Source organism: Cicer arietinum, chromosome 1 (genome assembly GCF_000331145.2).
Source record: "Cicer arietinum cultivar CDC Frontier isolate Library 1 chromosome 1, Cicar.CDCFrontier_v2.0, whole genome shotgun sequence".
NCBI classification, from domain to species: domain Eukaryota; kingdom Viridiplantae; phylum Streptophyta; class Magnoliopsida; order Fabales; family Fabaceae; genus Cicer; species Cicer arietinum.
Genome location: NC_021160.2, coordinates 21,239,551 through 21,250,822, shown reverse-complemented (window position 1 = coordinate 21,250,822; position 11,272 = coordinate 21,239,551). Strand labels below are relative to the sequence as shown.

The 11,272-nt window shown below is 31.5% G+C and overlaps 1 protein-coding gene across 1 annotated transcript; it reads right to left on the bottom strand.

The window, feature by feature from the left end:
* Positions 1-292: 292 nt before the first annotated feature.
* On the bottom strand, positions 293-945 carry LOC101491923 (monothiol glutaredoxin-S10-like). Its single transcript, XM_004488248.4, has one exon. The coding sequence runs from the start codon at positions 817-819 to the stop codon at positions 415-417; it is 405 nt and encodes a 134-aa protein (XP_004488305.3). The 5' UTR covers positions 820-945; the 3' UTR covers positions 293-414.
* Between the last annotated feature and the right edge of the window lie 10,327 nt (positions 946-11,272).

Below are 11,272 nucleotides of genomic sequence, written 5' to 3'. Positions count from 1 at the left end.
ATATATATATATATATATATATATATATATATATATATATATATGTATATATATATATATAATAATCATATTTACAATAATCATTGAACCATATATTTTAACAGAAATGTTATATGAACACACAATTTTGACACAAATGAAGCACATGTACTTTGTTTATATTTATTGTACATAATAAATATAAATACAATACATGATTCCATTTATATCAAGTTTTTGTATATATAACATTTTTTATATTATAATCTATGGCAATCTTCTTAGATTAGCAACTCATAAAAATATGCACATATATAAATTGACTTGAAAAGCACTTATCATGTCTTTCATTTCTTACACATAATTTAGCACTATATATATATCACTTTGATAATAACTAACTAGATGAATTTGAGAAAATTGAAACAAGAGATCTCAAAGCCAGAGAGCACCAGCTTCCTTGAGCAGAGGAACAAGTGTTCCATGGATGTGATTAGTCATGAGAGTCTGTACCCCACCAAGAAACTTACCCCCCACGAAGACAGCCGGAATGGCCGGCTGATCAGTCCCCGCCGCAAATTCGCACAACACTGTCCATATGGCAGACCGGTCAGCCTGCTCATCAAGCTTCACTAAAGTGGGACCCACACCAAGGCTGATGAGCAGTCCCTTTGCTACTGTGGACATGTAGCAGTCGTTCATGCTGAAAATCACCACCGGGTTGGATGAAGCTAGGTGGTGCACCATTTCATACGGTGTCAGCCGGTTCAAAGAAGGAGGTGGCGGTGGTGGTAGTGGAGGAGATGCTTGCATTTTTGTTGCCGATTTCAAAACTTGCATGGTTAGAGAGAGAGATATATATGATGGAAATTAATGAGTGTAGAGTTTATATAGGGATAGGAGAAGATTGTGATGTTGTGTGTGGGAATGTTACCAAATGATGTTTATTGTGATTTGTTTGATACTTTGATTTTGATGGAGGCGCGTGAGTCAAAGTAAAGAGAAGGGAGTGAATGAGTCCAAAGGCGCAAAATGAGTGAGTTTCATGCAAAAAGTACAACACAAACAAGATGAGAGAGAGGAGAGAGAAATATTCGGAATATTGACTGACAGTGGTACAGAAGAGCAGCCGATCTTGTTGCTTGGTAACTAGCTAGCTGATATTGCATTGGTGAGAGATGAGTAACTAATCATAACCATAAGATGGTACACATCCATACATATGCATATTTCAACACTATTTTGAACACTATATGTAGCATTGTATCATATATGTTACAAAAGTGATATTTGAACACTATTATTTTTAATACATCTGTTAATACTTTATTTTCTTTTTATTTTTTCTTTCATTACATATCAATAAATCACATCTATTATATTACACTATTTCTCATAAAATGTTTAAGAGGTATTTGGGTGTCTATAAAATATTTTCTTATATATGTAGACTAAGATGAGGAATTAAAAAGTTAAAACCCACACCACGAGATGTTCCAATTGAACATCCATGGGAGAGAGAAATGATAAAAGTAACATTCAATTGAATAGAATATATTCAGAAAAAGTCTTGAACAAGAAAAAGAAATATATTGCAAATGCTCTCCCACTTAGAGACATTTTTTGGTTGTAAATGGACCAAGTTCTTATGTTTATATTCTCTTTAATTAATAAAGGGTTATAACTTGATTCGATATAATTTTTTTATTATAATATCCTCTCACTTGAGAATTAGAATCTAGAAAATAATTTGTGCTCTCATTAGACACAAATTCAAACAATTGTAATATAGCTCAATAGCGAAAACCACCTTTGAAAAAAATTAGTATAGTGACATATCTAAACACTCAATTTCTCAACAACATAATGATTGCCATGATTTTTTTAGAAGACTAGAAGCTTTCTAGTGGGTAGCTTGAAAAGCAGTGAAGCCAACAATCTCGAGGAATCAAGAGATTGAACTTATGGTTGCATGTTAAGGAATTATTGTATAAAAAAAAAGTTTGTAGAGATTTGATAATACTCAATATTTATATAAACTAGAAAACAATATTCAATGCCTTGAGAGGCTTTCTAATACTCAATGACTGAAGAGACAAGACAATAATACTCAATGTCTAGAGAGGCTTGACAATACTCAATGCCTAACCATAAAGCGAGAACTAGATGTAGCAACAATTGTTGCGAAGTAGTATAAAAATACTTGGAGAGTCAAGAAAACAATACTTACCTTGGAGAAGATATAAGAATACTCAAAACATGTAGAGGCAGAGTTAAGAGTACTTTAGTGAATTAAATATTTGATTCTACTAGGGACCAATCTTTTTGTAAGGGGAGAGCTAGGTGTAGAACCAATTTTTGCGAATTAGAATAAAAATACTTATGTGTTTTTCTTCTCCCTTATCGCTTTATTTTTGTGTCTAAGTTCTTTATGTCATATCTTCAATCTATGTTGTGTTTAACTGAAGATAAGCTTTTGAAAAAAAAAACTAATTAAAAAGAATAAAATTTAAAATGATTGACACAATTCAAACTCATTTTTTTGTGTTTTGAAATACCTTCATATGATAGTTTAGTTTTTCAAAAACTCAACCACAAATCTTCATAAATGATTTCAAAAAAAGAAATTTACTATGTATAATCCTGCAAGGGATGGTTAATTTTGAATTATTAGTTCTTCAAGAACTATACCAAAATTCTCAATTTGAGCAATCCTACAATGATGCTCGAATATTAAAATTTTAGTTCTAGAGGAATTAAATCACAAATCTTCAAACAATTATAAAGATAAATAATTTTTGGGTGCAATCCTTCAAAGGTACTTCAGTATTAAATTCATTCAGAATTAAAAAAAAATAATAAACAAGCAAATATAAGCTAATTGTCGTGTCCTAAAATTTCGAGTGTTTCCCGAATTCAATTGAATCGCCTCAAAATTTATTTTAAAATAGGGAAAATATTGGAAAATCCTTAAACATAGAAAAAATATAAATAAATAAAAAATAGTCTTTGAACCAGATTTTGAGTTCGGGAGTCGATTATGCGTAGGGAAGATATTAGCACCCTACGACATCCGTTAAAATACAGTTACCTATAACCAATTGTGCAAAATTAATATTAACTTAAATATATTTATTTCTCCTTATTATCAAATATAAATATCAATTTTTTATTTTTTGAATGTGATTTTGAAATAAAAGTATCTTTAAGAAAGAAAAGTAAAAAAATAAAATAAAATTATTAGTGTGCTCGACAAGAGGGTGATTTTGCTCCTATGTATCTCAAAAAGTCAATGAGTAAAAAAGATGTCACATCTAATTTAATCCTCTTAAGAAAATTTTATATTATTTTCGACTTTAAAATTGGGTTTCAAAACCACCAAATAGTTCAACTTGTGTCTTAACAACTCAAGATTAAAAAATATCTCATATAATTAATCAAATTTTAAAAAGTTGATTTTGGATTTATTTATTTATAAAAATAAATTTTAAAACTACCAAATTGTATAATTTATATTCTGCAACTCAATGATTAAAAGATGTTATTTTTTGTTAATATTTAATAATTTTATTTATTAATTTGTTTATGAGTTTTAATTTATTAATTTATCTGTGAAGATGAGATTTAAAACCAGCAAGTTGTCACAACTTGTGTCATAACAACTCAAAGATTAAAAATATATCACATCTAATTAATTTTTAATGAAATCTTTGTTTGTGTTTTTTTCCCTTTTTTTTATTTATGAAATTTGATATTTAGTTACGAAGCAAATTAAATTTCTAAAAAAAATAAGAGAACAAAAAAGGGTTGAGATGGATAGATTTGCATTTTGTTTTTGTTTGGAGCCCAACAATGAAGTAACAATTTTGATTTACAAGGAAGGGGGGTTTGAATTGTAAATACACCTTTTAAAAATTCCTATTAAAAACTTAAGAAAATAACTCAAGATTGATCTTGGTTGTGAAAACAGGAAACGAAGAACGTTCTTGGTTTTAACCAAAAAACTGAGAACGTTCTTTGTTAGTTAAAATCAGTAATTCAGTTTATGTGTTTAACTTGATAATCAATCAAACTGAAAGTAAATAGATAAGGGAATGATATATTCTGGTTCACCCATCCCAAGTTACGTCTAGTCCTCACAGCTGTGAGATTTTTCACTAAGTGTTTAAAACAAAGAACCTTCTTGGTTTTACAGCACCTAGTTTAGATCAACCTTAATGTGCTACAAAATTAAAACTTTTTCACCCAGAAAGGAGTTCAATCAAGTCACCTATCAACCTTGATAGGATTTCTTACAATCTACCCAAGCTATACTAAACTCTTATAGTTTGAGTTTTACAATAATGATGACATTGTTTTGTTACAATCTGAGAAGGCTCGACACTTGTTTGAGTTCTGATTCTTTGACAAAAAAATACACAAGAATGATTCTAGGAATCGAATGGGAAAAATCAGAATTAATTCAATGTATGTGTGTGAGAGAAATTCAAGTATGATTGAAATGAGTAATGAATTTTCTTAGTACTTGAAGCTCTAATTTTTCCTTGAGCTTGGCCTTCCTTTTATAGGCTTTTTAGAGCATTTAATATTGGTCAAAAGAACTGTTGGTAGTGCTTTGTTAGATTTGACCAAAACCAATATATTTGAATAAAAATATTCCAGTCTTTGAACATAATTTGAACTTTGTTGACTGAAGCTTAATATGATTTATCTTGTGTTTAATGATCCTTGAAGCTTAACATAATTTGAACTTTGAACATAATCAGATTTATCTTGTGTTTAATGATCCTTGAAGCTTAATATGTAATTATTGATGTTACAACTTCGATCTGGAGCCTTGATTCTGTCCAAAATAGTTTGGTGAATGATTATGAACTTATGCAGAAGTAAGGAGATCAATGCTGAAATTCTGTAGAAACGGAGATTGATTATCAATCTGGAGACTGGTCTGATCATTTTGGAGAAAGATGTTTGTTGTTGAAGATCTAGTATAACAAGCTGGAGAATGTTTATCAGTCTGGAGGCTGATGTTGCAGTGTTGTCCAGATTGATCAAAATGCTTTCAAGAATGTTCAGATCTGTCTGGTCTTGCTAATTCGTGATCTTCTCTCTTTGTGATTCGAATGCCTTCTTTGACTAGAATGGTTCCTACTTGTTCCTTGCCAAGTATTGATAACATTAGCATGAAATTCAGAGGCAACATCTCCTTTGAACTAATGGAGATTGATTGATTTTGGAGCTGTGACGATCATTCCACTACTGTTCAGATTGATCAGAATGATGTCAAGAATGTTCAGATCTTTCTGGTCTTGCTAATTTGTGATCTTCTCTCTTTGTGATTCAAATAGTTTCTTTGAATCTAATTATCTCAGTTTGTTCCTTGCCAAATGCTGATGATATAGATGTAAAATCCAGAGGCTAAAACTTCTTTTAACTAGTGGAGATTGATTGGTTTTGGAGCTGTGATGATCATTCTGAAACTGGAGAACATTATCCGTTTTTCCAGATTTTGTTAAGAATGTTTGCAATTCTTGTCTGTTCAGTTTCTTGCATTTTTTTGATGATTTATTTGCTTTGCTTAAATCCTATCTTTGAATTAATACACTCAAAAGCACAAGTTAAACTAACATAACATTTAGAATCATAATTAACATTCTTAATTAACTTTTTGTTTGTTTTCATCAAAACATTAAATTGAGATTTTGTCTCAAAAAACTGAACTTAGGTTTAACACATCAAAATAAATAAATAAAAATTAAAAGGGACAAGACACTGAAAATCCTAGATAGAAACTTACAAATCACACAGGTGGGGTGGCTGTTGGGTTGACAAAAACCATCAACGCTTTCTTGAACAAAAAAAAAAACAAAAAAAAATAGGAAACTGATTTAGAGAGAGAGAGAGAGAGAGGAAATCGAGAGAGGGGAAGAGATTGAGGAGGAGGGCATGACGACGCCAAAAGGTCTGGTTGTTGTTTCAGCAGCGACGACAACAATATCGTCACATGTTTGAATTTTTTAGTCTTATTTTTTATATTTTCGTTCATTATGTTATCTTATTTTTGCTCTTACAAATAAAAAATCTACATTTTTATAACAAAAAAGTAATTACACGGTAAAGATAAAGAAGAAATAGATTTATTATATAGGAAAAATACCTTTGCGTTTTATGTTTGTTTTCTGTTACTGATACTTCTTTTGATTTCTTCATCTTCTCCTTCTTTGTATGTGTTTTTTTTTATAAGTAGAGTTAATTTTAGATCCCCTTTAAAAGATAAATGAAAATGTATTTATAGAGTTTTTTTAACTTGTTTGGTTGCTTTCTTGTTGGGCTTTGTGCTTCCCCATTAATTTTCAGTTTGATGCTTAATTTCTTTGCTCATAATCTGAGTTATTCTGCACATCTGATCCATTCACGGTTTTAGCCTATTTGTTTTTATTTGATTATGTTCATCTACTAGACAGGGTTATTTTGTTGGTCTAAAGAGTTTTTATTTTTATTTTTTTTATATTTGCAACTTTGGTTAATTTTGTACATGATTCAACCGCATTTGTCTTTTAGTTTTTTTGTTTCAAACTCAGAATTTTGTCTCTTTGTTTTGCATCATGTGGACAATGGCTAAGGAAAAAGGGAATTGATTTCTTCATTAATTAATTCATTACATACAATTTTTCCCATATTTTGTATCAAACATTTAGTTATAAAATTATCATTTTTCCAATTAGTTCTAACTAGTTACAATAGGTACAAGAATAGTTACAAGATATACAAAAGAACAAAACCTCTATAACAACAACAGAAAACATAAGCAAGGCATCAGTAAGGCTAGTGCATCAACAAATTATGTACAAAATTATGCATGATTTATGTATGTCGTGAATTATTGATCACTTCTTGTTCATTTCTCTGATTCCCCGATCTTTATGCTCTTCTTCGCTCCAAAATTCAACAGATAAATAAAAACAAATATTGTTTCTGCATAATGACTTTTCGTATCTATCGGGTGACTGCTTTTTTTAGGCGAAGTAAAGTCCATTGTTTAAAATGATTATCCTCCTTATCATTTTATACACATTCATATATCTTGAGAATGAATTGAGTTCCTGTGTATATATTTTTCAAGTGTCAAAATAACTTAAAATATTTTTATATTTTCACATATTTCAAATTCCAATATTTATTATCATAAAACATTTTAAAACAATAGAACAATCAATAATGAAACTGGATTAGTTTAACGTACAACATCGAATGACAATATTGGAAAAAGTACATTCGTTACACTGAAAACAAAACAATTGAGGCAGAGGTTATAATGCGGAGACAAGTGTGTTTAGCTTTAGTTGGAGGCATAACAAACACTAGTCATTCTTGTAGTTTAGAACTCCTATTAGTCAACTTCCAAGAATAATAATTGCCCTAGTTTAAAGCGCTTGATTTTTTTTTTAATCCCTAATTTTTGCATGGATCGCTCTTCCAAGTTTTCAATAAATCAGTATACTCTAATTTTTGTCTAGGTCACCTTTTCAGGTTTTCAACCTACCGAGCCCATATTTTAATCATTTTTTTTTAGTTTTTTTTAAGTATAATATTTTTTGACTGCATTTGAATTTACTGAAAGTGGAAATTTCTCTCCATCCATTTCTTTGAGTATTAGATGTAACACCCCGATTTTTAACAGCGCGAGTGTATTTTTTTTAAAAAACAAATTCAAATTCATGAATATCAAAAAATAAAGAAATAAATACTTTTTGATAAATATTTAAGTCGTAACACAACGACAAAAGTCAACAGTATTTACAAGCAGCGGAATAGTTTTTGAAATAAAAATCCAAAGTATTTAAACATCAAAATACACTAGGGCTATGAGGCCTATCTGACATAGCTCATACCCCTAGGGTATTCTTGGCAGACACCTGTACAAAAGCACTGCCCCAAGAATTTCAACTCCCATACGTCACATCAAAAAGTGGTACATGGACCCATCAAAATAAAAGTCTAGCTGACAATATGAGGTATATGTACAGTCTTCCAAATTAAAATAAATACATCCACGAAAGAAAGATATCTATCCCCTATACAACCATCTAATGTGATCATGCTTCAAAAAACTATACAACCCGGGTGATCACCATGCGCCCCGCACGATCCTTCTGACACAACACCAGTCAAGTATGTCTAACTACGTGTCCATCTCTAGGGTACTACTCGGTAGGACGAGCCTGGTTCTCATTTGAGGGCAAATCCCATATTTCCACAATAATTGTAAAGGTCACCAACCAAAATTAACAAATATCACTTAGCATTTAAATTTTAAATGCACAAAATAACCTTTCATCTTAGCATACTCCTTGAAAGGGTTTTCATATGCCAAACCTGCATAATCAAAGTTGAAAAATGAAGTTTTTAACAAAACTGCACTGTCGAATACAGCATCCTTTATTTGAATACAGTGATATTTCATAAGTCAGTAGCAAAAACAACACATCTATAGTCGACTACGAGACAAGATGTCAGCAGTAAAAACAAAACCACTGTATTTGAATACAACATTCTTGTAGTCGAATACAGTGCTGTGTCTGAAGTCAGTAGCCAAATCAGGACATCTGTATTCGAATACAACCTTCTTGTATTCGAATACACATCAGAAAAAGTGCAGAAATCAATTATGAAATGTTTCGAAAAGGTTTCGCAATCAACCAACACTTATAACAAATCCAAAACAACCGCACTTAGCAATTAAGGCACAATCACAACAACAACTGAGTATACACACACAATCATAACATTAAATCAAACATGACTTGCGTGTCACGCACCCTAATGCAATGCGTATATGCCAAAATGCATGGACTCGAAATTTCAAACCAAACCCTCCTCGAAGAGGCGTAAATCATAATTGTACTGCCTATCACATGCCTTGTACTAAATTACCGAGGTACCACCTATCACGGGTCAACACGATTTACTAAAAACGTAAATCGTAAATGTACCGTATATCACAGGCCAATAGTACTATTTACTGAGGTGCCACCTATCACGGGTCAGTACAATTTACAAAAATATGCAGTCTATCGCGGACCTTCACAACGCGATAATCCCCGCAAGGATAAGATGAACCAACATATCACATGGAATCATCTCGTGGCCCATTCGGTCACCACTATCAGCATGGCCCATCCGGTCGCCATGTACTATGAAATGTATGAGCATACTCGGACTCTTTCCACAACAATCATTAAGTAAATGCAGCTATTAAAGAATTCCCCATTTTTAATACTCATTTACCACTAATGATTTTTCAAATACCACACAGAGCATACTCAAACATATTCTCAAATTCAATCCAAAATTCACACCAAATCATATCAATTCATTTTTCCACATAAACCACACCAAGCTCAATCATCAATCACCCGTAATTTCCACAAAATTCAAACATCACTCATGCCAAATTAATTTTCACAAACCACACCTCAAACATATCAATTTTAATTTCATCAAAACACACATAAATGAATTAAATCCCTTTTTCACAAAATCACACATCCATTTCACAAAATTCCAACTCCACAAATACAGATATAGCATCCTATATGCAAGCTAAAAGTTTCGAAGGAGCCCTTACCTTAAGGGTAGCTTTAACAAGCGATTACGACACCGCGATTAATTTTGGTAAAAACTTCATTCGCGTCGTTGCTTCCAAAGTTTGTTCACTAGCAACGTAGCGGGAAGATGAACAATTTTCCCTTTTATCTCTTCGCGAAATAAAGCTCAAAAATCGAAGAAACGCAAAGATTTGGGTTTGATGGTTTTGAAAAACCGTAACACAGTTTTCTTCGCTTTTGAATCAAGGAGGAAGAAAGGAGCTTGGAAATTTGTTCTTTCTCACCCACTAAGCCTTGGGTTTCTTTTCTTGAAGCAAAAGAAGAAGAATGGAGAAGGAAGAAAGATGGAGTTCGCGAGGCAAGGAGAGGAATAAGACGTTCTATTTTCTTTTCTTTCCTTTTCATTTTTCCTTTGTTTTTCCTTTCTTCTATTTTCTTTGTTTTCCTTTTCTTTCTTCTCACATATATATATATATATATTACTTATATATATAATCTTAATTAAACCAAACCAATATCTAAATATCTAGATATTTTAGATATTTATAAAAATCATCCTTTCCACATCACCTCCCATCACTTCTCAAACTATTTTGATAAAAATATCTACTATCGTCGCAACTCAATTGACATATAAAATTTTCAGCAACTCGAGATATTTTTAACAAAACAGCCCTGTATTAAATTCTTCATAACATAAATAAATTATTCTTTGACAAAAGATTCACTGCATTTGATCTAATTTATTTATCGACAAATAATTTTAATCGGGGCATCAAAAGATATTTTTGGGCATTAAACTAACAAAATATCAATAACTTGGCTAAAAAGCCTCAGAGTTCAATACCAAAATACACCAAAATACATAAATTAGAATTTAAATCTATGGGTCTTACATTAGAGCTCCCCTAGAGAAAGCTTTTTTCACAACATATGGTCCTTCGTAATTCAGGGTCCATTTTCGACGAGAATCCTTTTTATGGGCAATATTTTCTTTAACACTAAGTCCTCTTCTTGAAACTCTTAAGGACATACTTTTTTCTCGTATGCTTTTTAAGTCTTTTTTGATATAGTTGTCCATGATACAGAGCTATCATTCATTTTTCTTCAATGAGATTCAATTCTACTTTTTTCTCTTCTAGTTTTGTTTTCATCAAGACTCAGATCGAGGGAATCTCAACTTCAATAGGAAGTACGACTTCCATTCCATACACTAATGAGAAATGAGTCGCCTCTTTGGAGAAAAGTGAAGCATTTCATGCCAATCCTTATATGTCTCCACCATCTTTTGTATGATCTTCTTGATATTCTTTTTTGCTGCTTCTACATTCCCATTCATTTTCGAACGATATGGAGAAGAATTATGGTGTTGAGTTTTGAAACGGTCACACAACTCTTATCATTTTGTTATTTAGATTAGTCGCATTATCAGTGATTATCTTATTTGGCAAACCATATCGACAAATCAAATCTCTTTTGATGAATCTAACAACCACACTTCTCTTCACATTTTGTGAAATGATCAATAACTATTGGATGCATAAGAAGTGGCTTCAATCCATTTTATGAAATAATCAATAGCTACTAGGATAAACCGGTGCCCATTTGAAGCCTTAGGCTCGATGAGTCCAATAAGATCCATCCCTCACATTGAAAATGGCCATGGTGATATTAAAATATTCAAA